Raw genomic sequence first — 17,873 nt, 5'->3', positions numbered from 1 at the left:
CACATTTCATAGAGGCAGCTTCAGCAATGGACGAGAGGAGAGTCTCACGTGTGGTAGAAGGGCAGAGTGTGACAGTGAGTACAATAGTAGATAAAGATTATTAGGGTGCAACTGTTAAAAGGCAAGAGGAGGTAGCTGGTGGCTGGAGTCACAAGAGACAGGGAAAAAATTGCAAATTTAAAAAATGGAAAGGAACTGCATTCTGACTGGCCACCGAAGGCATGGAAACGATCAAGTTGTAATGATTCAGACATTGCACCGTGAGAATGCAGACTATCTGCCCGAGGGACTGAAGGAAATTAATAAATGTAGAGTGGATCAGCTAAATTGTGGAATGGGTTAAAATGAGTAAATCAGGTCATTGATACGAAGAAAGAACAAAATGACAAGAACCTAGCCATGGGGAACCCCTGTGTTAATGATAATTCTTTGTAATGTTGTGATTTTTCAACAGAAGTATTTGATAGCAACCCTCTCTTTGTCCCATCACACCATCATGATTTTTCAATCTGGTTTCTCCTAGTTCCCACAGTGTACTTTGAGCATAGTGTGGCTTCACGCACTGTCCACAAAGCTATACTGCACTCTCCTAAGAAGCTGGACTGTGACAATGAAAAACACAAGGAATAAAAGAAAAGATGGAATAAAGATTTTAATATAGACTTCATGTGGACTGTCCTTTCTTTTACCTTTAATTCCTTTTTAATCACAGCTGGTCAGGAGATTACGTCAGCAGATTGCTACTTGACAGATTTTTTGGTATTGGGAGTCAGAGTTCCAAGTTCCTTTGTTATATAATATAATTGAATCCTGAAAAATGTAACGTTAGTTTGCCAAGCAGCCTTACGCCGGGACCGGGGTTTCTCTAAACTGCAGGTGAAAGGAATGAATTTTCAAAACCTTATACCACAGGCCATTTCAATACTATTCACTCTTAACAGTAGAAAACAAGCATATATGAGGGAGAAGGGAATAAACGGATAAGGGAGCAGGGTGAGAAGAGGTCATTGGAGTGGAGGAGGCTTGTGTGGAATTTGAACACAGGCATAGACCAGTTGGTCCAAATGGCCAGATTCTGTAGATTCTGGAGAGTAGGGATAAATGGTTCATTCTCGGGTTGGCAATCAGTGACCAGTGGGGTGCCGCAGGGATCAGTGCTGGGACCCCAACTATTTACTGTCATGTATCCAGACATGTTTACTTCTTGTACTATTACATATGATGTGCCACCAGAGGGCACTACTATGGGAAACTTGTACACCAGCTGTATGGTCACTAAGGTGTGCAACCAGAGAGCACTGCAGTGGGAGACTTGTAGGTTACCTGTACAGGTGTGCCAGGCCTAGTATAAAAGGCAGGCCACCATGTGTGAACAGCACTCAGGAGTTATTAAACGGACTAAGTTCACTACAGTTGAAGTGCAATATATTGCCTCGTGAAGTCATTATCATAGCATCTAAAGACATAACATTTACAATCTATATTAATGACTTGGAGGAAGGGACCGAGTGTAACGTAGCCAAGTTTGCCGACAATACAAAAATGGGAGGAAAAGCAATTTGTGAGGAGAACACAAAAAATCTGCAAAATGACATAGACAGGCTAAGTGAGTGGGCAAAAATTTGGCAGATGGAGTATAATGTTGGAAAGTGTGAGGTCATGCACTTCAGCAGAAAAAAATCAAAGAGCAAGTTATTATTTAAATGGAGAAAGATTGCAAAGTGCTGTAGGACAGCGGGACCTGGGGGTACTTGTGCATGAAACACAAAAGGTTAATATGCAGGTACAGCAAGTGATCAGGAAGGCCAATGGGAATCTTGGCCTTTATTGCAAATGGGATGAAGTATAAAAGCAGGGAAGTCTTGCTACAGTTGTACAGGGTATTGGTAAGGCCATATTTTGGTTTCCATATTTACGAAAGGATATACTTGCTTTGGAGGGAAATTCTTATCAGTCAGGAAATGGTGTTAGGGAAATTGAAGGGACTGGAGGCCGATAAATCCCCAGGGCCTGATAGTCTGCATCCCAGAGTACTTAAGGAAGTGGCCCTAGAAATAGTGGATGCATTGGTGGTCATTTTCCAACATTCCATGGACTCTGGATCAGTTCCTATGGATTGGAGGGTAACCTAATGTAACTCCACTTTTTAAAAAAGGGAGAGAGAAAACAGGGAATTATCGACCGGTTAGCCTGACATCGGTGGTGGGGAAAATGCTGGAATCAATTATTAAAGATGTAATAGCAGCACATCTGGAAAGTAGTGACAGGATCGGTCCAAGTCAGCATGGATTTATGAAAGGGAAATCATGCTTGACAAATCTTCTAGAGTTTTTTGAGAATGTAACTGGTAGAGTGGATAAGGGAGAACCAGTGGATGTGGTGTATTTGGACTTTCAAAAGGCTTTTGACAAGGTCCCACACAAGAGATTAATGTGCAAAATTAAGGCACATGATATTGGGGTAATGCATTGACGTGGATAGAGAACTGGTTGGCAGACAGGAAACAAAGAGTGGGAATAAACGGGTCCTTTTCAGAATGGCAGGCAGTGACTAGTGGGGTGCTGCAGGGTTCAGCGCTGGGACCCCAGCTATTTACAATATAATTAATGATTTAGATGAAGGAAGTGAAGGTAATATCTCCAAGTTTGCAGATGACACTAAGCTGGGTGGCAGTGCAAGCTGCGAGGAGGATGCTAAGAGGCTGCAGGGGGACTTGGACCGGTTAGGTGAATGGGCAAATGCATGGCAAATGCAGTATAATGTGGATAAATGTGAAGTTATCCATTTGGTGGCAAACACAGGGAGGCAGAATATTATCTGAATGGTGACAGATTAGCAAAAGGGGAGATGCAAAGAGACCTGGGTGTCATGGTACGTCAGTCATTGAAGGTAGGCATGCAGGTACAGCAGGTAGTAAAGAAAGCAAATCGCATGCTGGCATTCATAGCAAGGGGATTTGAGTATAGGAGCAGGGAGGTTTTACTGCAGTTGTACAGGGCCTTGGTGAGACCACACCTTGAGTATTGTGTGCAGTTTTGGTCTCCTAGTCTGAGGAAGGACGTGCTTGCTATTGAGGGATTGCAGCGAAGGTTCACCAGACTGATTCCCAGGGTGGCAGGACTGACATATGAGGAAGACTGGATCGGCTAGGCTTATACTCATTGGAATTTATAAGAATGAGAGGGGATCGCATAGAAACTTATAAAATTCTGACGGGACTGGACAGGTTAAATGCAGCTAGAATGTTTCCGATGTTGGGGAAGTCCAGAACCAGGGGTCACAGTCTAAAGATAAGGGGTAAGCCATATAGGACCGATATGAGGAGAAACTTTTTCACCCAGAGAGTTGTGAACCTGTGGAATTCTCTGCCACAGAAAGTTGTTGAGTCCAGTTCGTTGGACATATTCAAAAGGGTGTTAGATGTGGCCCTTATGGCTAAAGTGATCAGGTGGTATGGAGAGAAGGCAGGGGTGGGGTATTGAGGTTGCATGATCAGCCACGATCTTATTGAATGGCGGTGCAAGCTCGAAGGGCCGAATGGCCTGCTCCTGCACCTATTTTCTATGTTTGTTTCCCATTTTCATCTCTGCATGCAAAGTCTCATAATTGCAGGTGCGGACAGGTGGCAGTCCGTCTCAGGCCCTGCCACTCACTGACATTGATGACAGAGTGGCAGGCATTATCAGCGTCACAGGTCAGACAGGTCGGATACGGAGGGTAAGTTCTGCACACTCCCTGGGATAGGTTGGGGCAACGTCATGCAGTGCCTCTGGACTAGGGTTGGGCAATGTCCTGCACACTCCCTGGGATAGGTTGGGGCAATGTCCTGCAGTGTCTCTTGCCTAGATATAATGGAGTAGCGGCAGTCCTTCAAATCAGACTGTGCCATGAGACCTTCCTCATGTCACCTTGCTCCCTCCTCTGCTGCTAACCACTCGTCTGTTGCTTTTTACTTCCAGATGACCAGCCACAGGCGCAGCAACTCTCAAGGGACTACACCACGTCAGGCCATCGTCTGGAGGAGGAGGAAACCGATGAGCCGACTCCAGCGCAGCATCAATCCACCCTGTTCCACCATCGGAACTCAGTTCTTCTGAGGATGACGAAAGAGACTCCTGGGACTAGTGGCGTGCAGCAACGCAGTGCTGGGGTTGAATTCCACATGCCATCTCTCCGGAGGGTGAGTCATCAAAGTCAGTCTGCTGACAGACAGGCAGACGTGGAACTGGATGTGGTGGGACTGTCCAGGGAGAGCATCCAAGTCAGTCGTCAGCTCCTTGATGTCTTGGGTAGGATTCCCGCTAGCATCAACAGTCTGAAAGTGACCATTACGGAGGTAGGGTCGCAGATCGTTAATGCGAACTGTGATACCAGCGTGGCAATACTTGCCCACACGAGAATGGTAGCCTCCACCAGTGACAGTGGAGTTCCAGATATTGTGGCGCGAACTCTTGCAGAATATGGCGCATCACAGGCACAAGCTCTGCTTCAGCTCGGGCAGGTGATGTAGTCCATGCCTGCCACCATACTCTCTGCGTTCCCCACTGTCACACCCAAGACGCCGATGAAGAGGCGAGCCAGTCAGAAGCCAGGCCTTCCACGCCACATAGAAACATAGAAAATAGGTGCAGAAGTAGGCCATTCAGCCCTTCGAGCCTGCACCGCCATTCAATAAGATCATGGCTGATCATTCCCTCAGTACCCCTTTCCTGCTTTCTCTCCATATCCCTTGATCCCCTTAGCCGTAAGGGCCATATCTAACTCCCTCTTGAATATATCCAATGAACTGGCATCAACAACTCTCTGCGGCAGGGAATTCCACAGGTTAACAACTCCCTGAGTGAAGAAGTTTCTCCTCATCTCAGTCCTAAATGGCCTACCTCTTATCCCAAGACTCTGTCCCCTGGTTCTGGACTTCCCCAACATCGGGAACATTCTTCCCGCATCTAACCTGTCCAGTCCCGTCAGAATCTTATACGTTTCTATGAGATCCCCTCTCATCCTTCTAAACTCGTGAATAAAGGCCCAGTTGATTCAGTCTCTCCTCATATGAAAGTCCAGCCATTCCAGGAATTAGTCTGGTGAACCTTCGCTGCACTCCCTCAATAGCAAGAACGTCCTTCCTCAGATTAGGAAACCAAAACTGAACATAATATTCCAGGTGAGACCTCACTAAGGCCCTGTACAACTGCAGTAAGACCTCCCTGCTCCTATACTCAAATCCCCTAGCTATGAAGGCCAACATACCATTTGCCTTCTTCACCGTCTGTTGTACCTGCATGCCAACCTTCAATGACTGATGAACCATGACACCCAGGTCTCGTTGCACCTCCCCTTTTCCTAATCTGCCGCCATTCAGATAATATTCTGCCTTCGTGTTTTTGCCCCGAAAATGGCTAACCTCACATTTATCCACATTATACTGCATCTGCCATGCATTTGCCCACTCACCTAACCTGTCCAAGTCACCCTGCAGCTTCTTAGCGTCCCCCTCACAGCTCACACCGCCACCCAGTTTAGTGTTATCTGCAAACTTACACTCAATTCCTTCATCCAAATCATTAATGCCACGAGCTTCTCGGCTAAGATCAAGTGTAGTATCTGTTCTTATCAGTTTAATATCCCCTATCTGGGGACCAAATATTAAATTGTTTTTTGGAACAGGGAAATGGAACAGGGGCTTGCTCCGTCCATTCCACGCACCGACCTGGTATTGCAGTGTTTCCAGGAACGGTGCAGCTTCCCCTCTCGGCCTTTTGGCTAAGATCAAATATAGTAGCGCAAAGTGATCTTTGGCGCTGGAGTTGATCTGACAAGAATGAACAAAAAAAAATTTAAAATCAATGCCACGAGCTGTTCCAATGCGTCCCCAGACAGCATCGCCATTGTCTCTTCCCCCAACACAGCAGTGCTCGGGCAGCCTTGCTGCACGCCATCTTGGTGCCACATTGGGCAAGGGAGGATGATAAGGGGAAGGAGGGCAAAAGACAGTGGGAAAAAAAAGAGTGGGGCAGGATATGATGTTACTACACTATGTTGATGTTGGATACATCGTATGTTTTATGTTACAATATTATGTTACAGATTATGTTAAAGTATCACACTGATTTATGTTGTTCTGTTGATAATGTTGTTGAATTATCACACTGCTGGATGCAGCTCATTTTATTTAAGTCTCACAATAAAGGTTACAAGTTTACAATGTTACAATGTTTAATACATTTTTTTGTTCACCTTAATCATTCCTGTGTAGTGTCTCATTTGCAGACTAAGAGGGGGAATCGTCAAGATAGTGGAATAGAGTGGCCAGGGCAACGCCCAAACGTGCCATTCACTCTTCAAGCAAAGCATTCAATTATGAGCTGCCGACGCAAGGCTTTTGCAGCGGCAATATTTCCACAATGCCTCCCCTGTGGTTGTGGCGGCATGGGTCCCTTGCCAGGCTCCTCTTCCTCATCATCCTCCCTCCCCACCGCCCTTTCTCCGGAGGTGTTCCTGCAATCCCCATTGGCAAATCCTGTCCCCTCATGATGGTTAAGTTGTGTAGCATGCAGCACACCACAATGAACTCCGAGGCCTGCTGAGGGGAGTATTGCAGGCAGCCTCCAGAGTGGTCCAGGCATCGGAAGCGTTGCTTGAGCACTCCAATTGTCTGTGGCCACATGGCTCTCATTATAGTGATGCTCGGCTTCTGTCTGAGGGATCCGGAGGGGGGGGGGGGGGGGGCGGTGGTCATGAGCCAGGTGGTGAGGCTGAAACCTTTGTCCTCCAGCATCCAGCTCTGGCCTTGTGGTTGACGCTGGAACATGCGTGAGACACTGCTCTCACACAAGATGAAAGCATCATGGATGCTCCCTGGATATTAGGCATTGACTGCCATGATGCGCAGACGATCTGTATGATCATGGAGTGGAATCCCTTTCGGTTTCGGAAAACCTCTGCATTCTGTAAAGGTGCTCCCAGGGCGATGTGCGTACACAGTCAATGGCACTCTGAACCTTGGGGAAACCAGCAAATTGTCCAAAACCTGCAGCCCTCTTCTTTTGGATCTCGCTGGTCATTGGGAAGTTTATGAAGTCCATTCTGCGTGCGTACAGTGCATTAAGTCACCTGGCGAATGCAGCAATGTGTAGCGTGCTGCGAGATGGAGCATATGTCCCCCGCTGATGCCTAAAAGGAGCCGCAGGCATAGAATGCAAGTGCCACAGTCACCTTCGCCTCAATGGGCAGTGGATTCCTGTTGCCGCTGGTAGGCTGTAGGTCTGCCTGTATGAGCTGGCATATCTCTGTTACCACGTCTTTTCGGAAGCGCAGCCTTCAAACGCACTGTGCCTCAGGGAGCTAGAGGGATGAGCGATGTCCCCTGTAAACTTGTGGGGGGTAAGGCCTCCTCCCTGTATGTCTACAACCTCTTCGATTACATTGCAAATGATGATCGATAAACCTTCTTCCAGCTTGAAGCCGTATGAATAAAGCAGCCAGGATTACTGGCTCCCGGCCTAGCATGGCCCCCATCTTTTAAAACATCCTTAAATGTCCTTTATAAAACAAACTAGAAACTCACATAAACTTCATAATCAAGTAACGCAGCATTCTTCTCCCAATCCTTTTGATCACTCACAACTGCGACTTTCTCTTCCGCTTTCAACATGGTGCCGTTAGTGCCTGGTGCGCCCCGGGTCCATCTGGTTTTTCTGGGTGGGTTCTCTGGCAACGCTAAATTAGGCGAAATGGTTGAAAGTTCCGCTCGGGGTGCTAGCGCAGTGATACACGATGATTTACGTCATCCCAACGGTCAAAACAGTGGCAGGATGTTAAGTTTTAGTGCCGCCATTGGCAAAACCATTGGCGAAAGTTCCGCCTGGGCGCAAAATCTTGTTTCACACCCAAAGAAAATAATTTTTGCGCCCCGCTGAGGTGCGAAATGGAGCGCAAATCAGCTGAAAATCCAGCCCTACAGCTTTTAATTCCATTTGCTTGAGATTTCTATGCTGAAAAAAGTGATGGGTATCCCAGAGGATGCAGGTGGGTGGATAACTTCCACAGTTCAAAGAGGCGCGCAAACGACCCGAATCTTTCTCCCAATTAGCCACCAATAATGTTTCTAGTTTGATACTTGTTTTGTGATGATAAGCTTATTTGGGCCAGGGTTAGCGGGACTAAAATTGGTCTCAGTACTAATTGAACTAGAAAGGAAGGGGAGAAATCAGCCAGGTTTCCTGCTCCTGACTGCTATTCAGTGACCCCCTGCTGGAATATTTGCCTGTCCAAATGCTGTGTGAGGAGAGGATTGGCTTGGACTGTGACGCTCCCAATTGTCAAGCAGCCTGCTGACAGCCACTAGCACATGAATGACGGCCACTTGGACAAAGTACCGAGACGCAGCAAGCACCCAAAACACCATATCCCAGCATGAGTCAGCACCTTCAGGACAGGAAAACAGAGAAGAACAGAACAGCAGAACAAGCAATAAAACACATTGCATGTTTAATATCCTTTGCTGGCTCAAAGAAACACCTGTCACTGTAATGCACACTGCTCTGGTCAAACCAGCTGCCGGGATGTCAAAATATTTGAAAATAATGCATATTTTAAAGAGTTCCCATCAATACCGTAGTAGCCGAGAGGTAAACTAATTGAAAAGAACTTCAGTTAATCATAATACAGGTACTTGTGGGAAAAAATGGTCCAGAAAGTATGACTGAATGACAGCAGTGGAGAACTTGAAAGGATGAATGGTTCGGGATTCATTTCTAGCATTTCAAACATAATCCTAAATGGGCTGTAATTATGGCCACAGAGAAAGGCAGTTTTTAAAAAATAAACAGATTGAATGATATAAACTAAAAAAGAAACTGGGGTTATCAAAGGTGATCACATACAATTCAAAAAAAGGTGTTGCAGGTAAATTTCCACAAACGCAGAGGTTTGCAAAATCTAGGGTTCCAGTCGGAAATTATTAGGTTGAAATGATTCTGCTGGGCTGAACCTGAGAAAGTACAGAGATGAGCCAGCATTTATCACACTGTGCCACTGCCCTGCTGTGGAAGTTTAACAGAAAGTGGCAGCTGCACCCATAATCCCTCCACAAACGAACTCAAAGTAGCAGAGACACGATGCAAAAACAATGAACACATTCAGTTTTCTGACTTAATCCGTGCAGCGGGGAAGCACAGCCCATATACCAGAGCAGTTACAATGTTATCAGCTTTGCAGGGTGCAAAACCGAAAGCTTCAAAAGATCTGTGCACATGAATACAGAATGACTCCATAAAACTACTGGAATTGATGGCGGGAGCAGGGGGGAAGATGAGATGAATCTTTGAATAAAAAACAATAATACTGACTTCATTTCAATTTAAAAAATTGAACTCGCATTTGAAAATGAGTGCCCACTTCTGTTAATTAGGCTGTAAAATTGGATTTCAGCAGACTTCCCCACTATTTGCTGATCCTTCCTCCCCTGCTTTCTCTTTTTTGAGACTGCCCAGATTTTAAACTTGTCCTCCCTAAGTTGGAGCGGCAAAATGGTCAAGTCTAAGAGATTTCAGTCGCTAACTAGCCCGGGGTGACTTGTCTGCCAGTTCTGGTGAACTGAAAAACAGAAACAATTTCACCGCAGGTCCCAAGTAACACCAGTACCTTTTCCCCTACTTTTCTGCTGTATTTGTCCTCCAGTTGCAGCTCCTCAGTATTACACCAAATGCCTCCTCCTCCTTACCAAAAGATGCATTTTATTTTTTTGGGGGATTATTTTTCTCTGCCCAATGTTTGACCCCTCCCCACCAACTTTTCAAAACTCTGTAAGCTCATCTCCTATTCTGCACTAACTGCCATTCATCCAGAACTCCCACTTTCTTACATTGGCTCCCTGACTTTTACAGGAAATTTAATACTTTTGCCCAACTGTTCAAAACCCTCCAGAACCTCTGCAACCTCTTGCAGCCTTATTTCCCCTTCCGGAAACATTGTTCTCCAACTCTGTCTGTAGTACTCACCATCAACTCTCCCCCGCCACCTCCCCAGCTTTTGTTGCTCATCTTTGTCCTTTCTTTCTGGACTTCCCTCCCTAAGTCCATCCACCTCATCATTACTCTCGCCACTGTTTATGTTAAAATTCTTCTCAATTTTCAACCAACCTTTCAGTAATCTCTTCTGACTATCCCATTTTGGCTCAGCATCTTGTCCTTTATCTGGCTCCAAGGTTTAGATTGCGAGATGAGATTGCATAAACTTGGTTTGTATTCCCTGGAATATAGATGGTTAAGGGGGAATTTGTTTGAGGTTTTTAGGATTTTGAAAGAAATTGATAGGGTAGATAGAGAGAAACTTTTTCAGCTGGTGGGGGAGTCTAGGACAAGAGCACATAAATTAAAATCAGAGCCAGGCCATTCAGGAGAGAAGTTAGGAAACACTTCTTCGTGCAAAGGGTGGTGGAAGTGTGGAACTCCTTCCCACAAAAAGTAGATGGCAGCTCAATTAATAATTTTAAATCTGCGATCGATAGATTTTTGCTAACCAAGGATATTAAGGGATATGGAGCCAAGGCGGGTGAATGGAGTTAGGTTACACATCAGCCATTATTTCACTGAATGGCTCAAGGAGCTAAATGGCCTGCTCCTATTCCTATGTTCCCCACACCTCCACCACCACCATCGGTGAAGTGCCTTGCAAAACCTTTTTCTATTAATGGTGCCCAATAAATGCATAATTTACCACAACCTAAGCTACTTAACCAAGTCTTATCTGTTCAAGTTAATATTTTCAGGGCTGAATCGTTTAATTACCACATAACAGTAAAGTTCAATCTTTTTGTTTCAAGAACTTGTATTATAATTGTTTTGGATATGCAAAATTCTTTCACCATTACAATGTTTCCAATGTGGTCCTTGAATCCTCTTTACAGTCTCCCATGTAATATGGCCTGCAATTATTCCACTATAGAATTTCGCCATACCCAATATCTCTATCCAAGATTCAGAAGATGCAGAAAAATAGGTTAAACACGCACACACACACACATATATATATATATATTTATTTATTATATGCTCATATCAGTGACATATTTTCAAAATTTGATTGTCTGTTACACAGTAAATAATACTTAACTAATGTACAAAATATTTGTTCCCCCCCCCCCCCCCCCCCCAAGAACTGATCCATTCAGCAAGTGGGTAAACACAGTTGCCATTTTTAACCAATAATCCCACACTACAGGGAGAATGGGTCAATTCTTTAGCCAAAGCAAATAACTAATCTCTTTCATGCCTTAAGACTTATAACATTAACAGAACTGAATATGAAGGCAGTTTTACCTTGTCTAGTGGTTGCACAAATGTATTTTGACACACCCGAGAACCTTGTAGTGGGTTATTAGTATAATTTTATATGCGCACACATCCTGTTATGAATCTCATAACACTGAGGCTATGAAAACACCACAGCAATCATACTGTTCTTCATAAAGATTGACTCCAGAATTAGAATTAAATGGCTCTACTGGAAGAGATTGTTATTTTGAGACTACGAGTAACTAACACTCCTGATAATACAAAGTGTATGGTCTATTATATTACAAGCTTGTCAATAGGTTTTGAAGCCTGCTCATTAGGGGGAAAAGTAACGAGTAACAACATCAACAAAAATGATGACATGCAAGCTCACCTACCATGAAATCACTTGGTTGTATCCATACTGGAAGTCTCTTTCCTGGCTTTTCCGGACAGGATATACCAACTGGTTCTCATGAAAGTATAGGACCTTTTTCAATTTGGCAAGGTCAGGTCGGAGGGCAACCAGTTCAGCCAGGTTAAGGACTGAGCTTGTGAATAGGACCCTATAAAACAAGGACAGCAGTGTTTGCAAATATTGAGCATGTTCCATAGGATATCCATCACTCCCTTCCCCCACACCAAAGCAAAGAAAAAAAAACCCTACAGGGACACATCAGAAGCTGAGTATTAATACCATGTAGCTGCACTGAAAGTTTTGATCTTTTAAGGCGACTGCTATGAACTCCAACTAAAAAGAGTTGGCATTGCATTGGTCTTTTGAGCTCTGTTACTGTAAGCTGCAGCATAAAAAGGAGACAAGATGGATTTTATTGAAAGAGGCAAGAAAAGCGATATCTGAAGGACAAATGGAACAAAGATAAGATTGAATGGGGAATACTTGGATTGCTGGACTCATTAAAATTTCCTATTTCTTGTAGGATCTTGCTGTTGAACGACCACAATATTTTTTTTATGAGTGAAATGGATATCCAAAAAAAGTTTCTTTTGGCAAACAGTACTGTGAACTGCTGACTAATGACTCCAGTATCCCCCTAGAAATTTATTTGGCCACGGCGATTTTGAAAGTTAACTGGAGTCAATTAATCTTCAACCTCTGGAAATACCAACAGTTAATCATGAAAAATAATAAATACAAGATTCTTTTTTTTATTAAAAAAAAACTAACCGTTAAGACATTTTCAGCACAGATACTAAAATGACCACAAAGAAATAGGAGTGTTGAAAACAAACTTTATATATTGGCTATGTCCTTGCAGCAATGTGGGTAACCCAGTATGATACCAATTTGTCACAACTCTCTCTTCAACATTTTCAAGGTGAACCACATGCTCACACCACTGCCATAACTGCTGTCCATTGAAATGCCCTTAAACAATTCTAAAACATACAAAACTTCCATCAAAAAGCCCTTAAAAATAAGTACCACTCTTTCAAAAGTGACTATCAAAACCACCGCCAATAATTAATCGTAAAACTGTGTACATTGTATAGCACGCCATGCAACTATGGGCATAAAATAAAATCATATGCCCCTTGATGCCATACGTGAATGTAAAGCAAGTTTTCAGATCATTAAACTTTCTCCATTCAAACATTTTTTTAAATAAAATGATTGACCATTTCAATCAATGGAACATCAAATGAGTCCTGGTGCGATACCATATTCATGGAACCAATGGGATGTAATGCAACAGTGACTCTTGATATTCTTGTACTGTGTAGTCACGCTTTTCCACCATGGCTGTTTAGACACTAAACTATCAGGGACTCAGCAAAAAACATATATTGCTGCATTTACCCAGTAAACCATTAGAGAATCAGGACAGATAAGGCATTATTTTGTTTACCCACTGAACCTGCAGAGCAAGATCCAGATAAAAAAGGGCAATTTCTGTTAAGCCTTGCTTTAGTGTTTGGTGGGATTGTTGATTTAGTGAAGTTTTGCACCTGTGGGCTGACAGTTGCTTAATTAGATATTGTAACATGTTATGGCAACATTAGGGTACCAAGTGTATCAATTTTTGATCCACCATTTATGACCAGGACATTTCTTATTTGATCTGTAACCTGAATTCCACGTGCCCATTCACATGTACTATTTGGCTAGCATTCCGGACCCAAGGCCATTACTTCTACCTGCCTTTTTTACTTCTTGGTACCTAATGGCCTCTTCTCTCCCATCCCCTTCCTGTCATCCAGACTTGTCACCTACCATTTCTTCCCTCTTGGGTACTTTGTTCCCCTCACAATCCCGAACCCAACACATCAACATCATTTCTGCTGCGTTCCAGGTTTGAAATACCCTTGAAGAAGCCCACAGCTATCCTGTGTGTCTCTGGGCATTCTCCAAAGGGCCCCATTGTTGGCTCCTTACAAGCAGTAACCCCAACTGTCCAATACTCCTGTCCCACCGACCTTCCTGACCAGTGCACCTGCTGGGAACTAATTGCCATCCCATCCCATCCCATCTTCCTCACCCCACTCACAACTACTCCCTTGGACTCTGCCAGCTGATCAACAATCACCGCACCTCTCTGCATTTCTTTCGAGTCCACACATTCGTGAACAAGGCCCTTGCCATCCGCAACCTTATTGTGGACTGTCCGTTTAGCTGAATCTACTGTTTCCTCCCCCCCCCCCCCATTCCCTTTTACCACCTAGCCAAACCGCTCCTTCAGGCTACCCCTTGCTCCAGCCCTGAAGCTGGGTTTCTCTCCTGTCTCTCCTCATGCCCTCTGAGCTCATCTTGTCCCACTAAACTGCTGACCAGCCAACCTCCCTTCCTGGCCCCTATGCTAGCTGATATTGTAAACAGTTACCTCTCCTCAGGTACTGTCCCATCCCTTTCAAATCTGCCATCATCAAACCCCATCTCCAAAATCTTCGACCCCCGCCACAAACTCCATTACTTAGCCACCAATTCCAACCCCCTCCCTGGCCATGGTCTCAGGCTGAACCAGACTGTTTGCAACCGCGCTGTTCTATTTGACACCGAGCTGAACTTCTGACCCATGTTCTCTTCATCACCAAAACATGTGGTCGCCAGCCAAATTCATGCCCATCTTTCACACAACAACCTGTTTAAATCTCTCCATTGAAAGCTCAACCACTGTCACAACATCATAATGGCTCCAAGCAAATTCACAAATGACATCCTCTGCAACTATTAACCCTCCTGCAACCATTGACATGTTTGACCACACCATCTGCCTCCGATGCCGTCCTTTGTTGTTCAACAGTGAGACTACCTTCACTTGATTCCACTTTTACCTAACTGATCATGGCCAGAGTTATCGCCAGCAATGGTGTCTCTTCCTGCCAGCAAACAGTTACCTCTAGAGTCCACCAAAGATCTGTCCTTGACCCCTTCCTTATCTATATGCTGCCCTTTGGCTTCATCCATCGCAGACAAGGGTTTATTTTCCACATAGACGCCAACAACAGCCAGCTCTACCAGTCCCAACCCCTTCACTGCCTCGATGTTGTCACACTGCTCCAGTCTTGGTTGACACGTAATTTACTCCAGCTAAACACTGGTAAAACCGAAGCGATCACTTTTGGCCTCCCACCAGAAATCCCATAACCTTGCCATCGATTCCATGCTCCTGTCCAGCCACTATCTCAGGCTGAACCAGGCAATTCACATCCTCAGTATCCTATTTGGGTCTTAGCTGAGTTGCCAACGCCATATCCACTCCATCTGCTGCTGAAAGCCTCAGCCATGCCTTTGCCACCTCAAATTTGACTATTTCAATGCTTGGCTGGCCAGCCTCTCGGCCCCATGCTCTAGAGTTCCTTACCAAACCACTCCTGGCTCCTTTAAGACCTTCTTGAAACCTACTTAATATCGCCTCCTTTGACTGAGCATTTAATTTGCCCTTACATTTGGGGGAATTTTCTATGTTAAAGGTTTGCTTTAAATGCAAGTTGTTTAAATATGAATACAGAAATCCCATGATTGAACAAGTTTCACTCATTCCTTTACTCCTCTTCAAATAAGCTTCATTAGCGTGCTGGTCTACTGCTGTCACACATTCAGGTGCCAACAACTTGCACCACAATGGTAGGATGCAGATTCCTTCCCACAATTCCAATCTCTGACTGGCCAACAGAGAGGAATGTAGAGTGAAGGTTCTGTACTGCCCCGCAGAGAGAAATGGTGGTGGAAGAGAAACAAGGTCAAATTAACCCAGGCTGTTCTCATACACTCTTGGAACAACTGGCTACACAGCTGCATTGTCAGAGACGGAGGAACAGGTCAACTTAAAAACAAGAGAGATATCAGAAAACATAAAAGGCTGTACCAAATCATCTACCAATCTAAGGAGTACTAATTAAAAGCTCAATTTGCCAAGTTATGTGTTTTTTGGTTTGCGCCGCTGTTTTTGGCGTAAATTAAAATATTCAAGTTTTCCAAAAGTTTCTGCGCCAGCATAATTCAGTTAGTTACGATTTTTTTAGGTTAGCATTTTTTTGCGTCACAGGAAGCATAACCTGAGGTCTGCGCTAGTTTTTCCACATTTAAGCAAGTTTGGCCAACTTACATTCTTCCTAGCATGATGTATGTAACGCTCCCAAAAAACATTCTGGGCATTTAAGAAAAACTAGCACACATTAAAAAATCTGCGAAGAAAGAAGGCATTGTTTCTTTGCGAAGTTTTGGAGGGAGTCAAGAAGACAAAGGATATGCATCATGAAGCTTAATTTTTTTCAAAGTCAAAAGGGAGAAAATGGAAGTCTAATGCAATTCATTAATTATTGATTTTTTTTCAAAGTACCACCCCACCACCGAACGTCTCCTCAACGGGCTCGAGAGTCGGAGCATCGGTCGGCAGGATCACTTCCTCGCCCGGACACAGGGGCTCAGCTTCAAAAGAAGTACAGAGGGTTGGGAGGGAAGGTGGAAGCCGAACTGAAGGAATGAGAACTCATTGACATACACCAGCGTCAAAAGAAGCGCAGGGGAGGGGGTGGAAGCCAAATTGAAGGGATGAGAACGCGGAGACATACAGCAGCTTCAAAAGAAACCTGGTGGGGTGGGGGGGGGGGGGTGGTGGACGCCAAGCCCGTGTCCGGGTGAGGGAGCAATTCTGCCGGCAGATCCTCGAGCCCGGTGAGGAGACGTTCGGTCGGTGGTGGGGTGATACTTTGGAAAAAAACTAAAATTAAAGAATTGTATTCGACGTCGTTGCCCCAAATGTCTTCATTGAATGCCTACCTTCCCGTTCTAAGCAAGCCTATTGCGCATGCACAGACCGGGTGTGGTCCGTACTAGGGTGTCGACCTTGAGGAGAGAAAGGGGGAAAGAAGCATTAAGTCACTTGTCCTGCTCTTTTGAGCTTCTTGCAAAGTTACAATTTAATTATGGGGGCAATATTGGCAATGCCATACCTCATGCAAGCTTTCTGCATGATGGTGCTGCGGAGGAGACGATTGATTCGACATCATCGCATCAGGAACCTCAGAGCATGTAGGATGATGGGCAGGAGGCCTAACCCACATCGGATATATCGAGACAGGACTTCATACTTGCACCTGAGTGATGCAGACTATATGAGAAGGCTGCGTTTCTGCAAAATTGTTGTAACCGAAATCTGTGGGTTAGTAAAAGCAGACCTGCACCCAAGAAGCATTAGGAGGACTGCTTTGTCAGTTGAAGTAAAGGAGATAGATGCATTTTCATTTTATGCATTTGGATCATTCCAGGCCACAACAGAGGATGTGTGCGCCATTTCTCAACATGCAACACATATCTGCATTCGGCAGGTGACTGCTGCACTATATGCCCGGATGAATGACCACATAAAGTTCCCCAGGCAATGCGTGACAGGGCTGTGGCCTTCTCCAGGATTGCTGACTTCCCAAAGGTACAAGGCTGCATTGATTGTATCCACATCGCTTTGCGAGCACCTTTGGAGGATTCCGAGATGAACAGGAACAGAAAAGACTTCCACTCCGTGAATGTGCAGCTCGTCTGTGACGACATGCATCGCATCATGTTAGTTGATGCGAGATACCCTGGGAGCACCCATGATGCGTTCATCCTACGCATGGACGATATATCTGCTATGTTTCAGCAGCAAGCAGAAGGGCAGAGCTGGCTGCTGGGAGACAAAGGGGACGGCCTTGCCACCTGGCTCATGAGGCCCCTACACGTAACTCGGATGAAAGCTGACCAGGAATACAACATGTCGCACATTGCGATGCGCAGCATAATAGAGAGGACCATTGGTATCTTGAAACAGCGTTTCCGATGCTTGGTCTACTCCAGAAGCTACTTGCAATACTCCCAAGATTGTTGGTCAGTTCACTGTTGTGTGCTACATGCTGCATAACTTAGCCATCATAAGGCAGCAGCATTTGGTAGTAGAAGACCCACCTGAGGTGAGAGTGGCTGATGAGGAGGAAAAAGATACAAATGAGAAGGAGGAGGACGAGGAAGCCATGCAATCACCTGAACCCAGAGCACGGCGGCGGAGGAGGGCAAGCCGTTGTGCCCCTTTAACGATTGCTCGAGCCTTGCGTCAGCAGCTAGTCCGTGAACGCTTTACTGCCTGAAGGCTCAGCGGCAGCTAT

The 17,873-nt window shown here is 44.9% G+C and overlaps 1 protein-coding gene and 1 pseudogene across 12 annotated transcripts in view; one reads left to right on the top strand and one right to left on the bottom strand.

The window, feature by feature from the left end:
• Positions 1-17,873, bottom strand: part of gtdc1 (glycosyltransferase-like domain containing 1) — a 473,428-nt gene that overhangs the window by 308,164 nt on the left and 147,391 nt on the right. For all 12 annotated transcript variants that reach the window (XR_011592646.1, XR_011592645.1, XM_070875364.1 and 9 more), the window contains exon 3: positions 11,672-11,839. Coding sequence is in view for 10 of the 12 variants with exons in the window: in XM_070875364.1 (XP_070731465.1) it covers positions 11,672-11,839 (168 nt within the window). In the remaining 2 variants the exon portion in view is untranslated. The remainder of the gene's footprint in view (positions 1-11,671; positions 11,840-17,873) is intronic.
• Positions 5,571-5,744, top strand: LOC139260474 (U2 spliceosomal RNA; annotated as a pseudogene).

This window comes from Pristiophorus japonicus, chromosome 3 (assembly GCF_044704955.1).
Source record: "Pristiophorus japonicus isolate sPriJap1 chromosome 3, sPriJap1.hap1, whole genome shotgun sequence".
Classification (NCBI taxonomy): domain Eukaryota; kingdom Metazoa; phylum Chordata; class Chondrichthyes; family Pristiophoridae; genus Pristiophorus; species Pristiophorus japonicus.
Note: the sequence above shows the minus strand (reverse complement) of the source record. Positions and strands in the feature narration are given on the sequence as shown.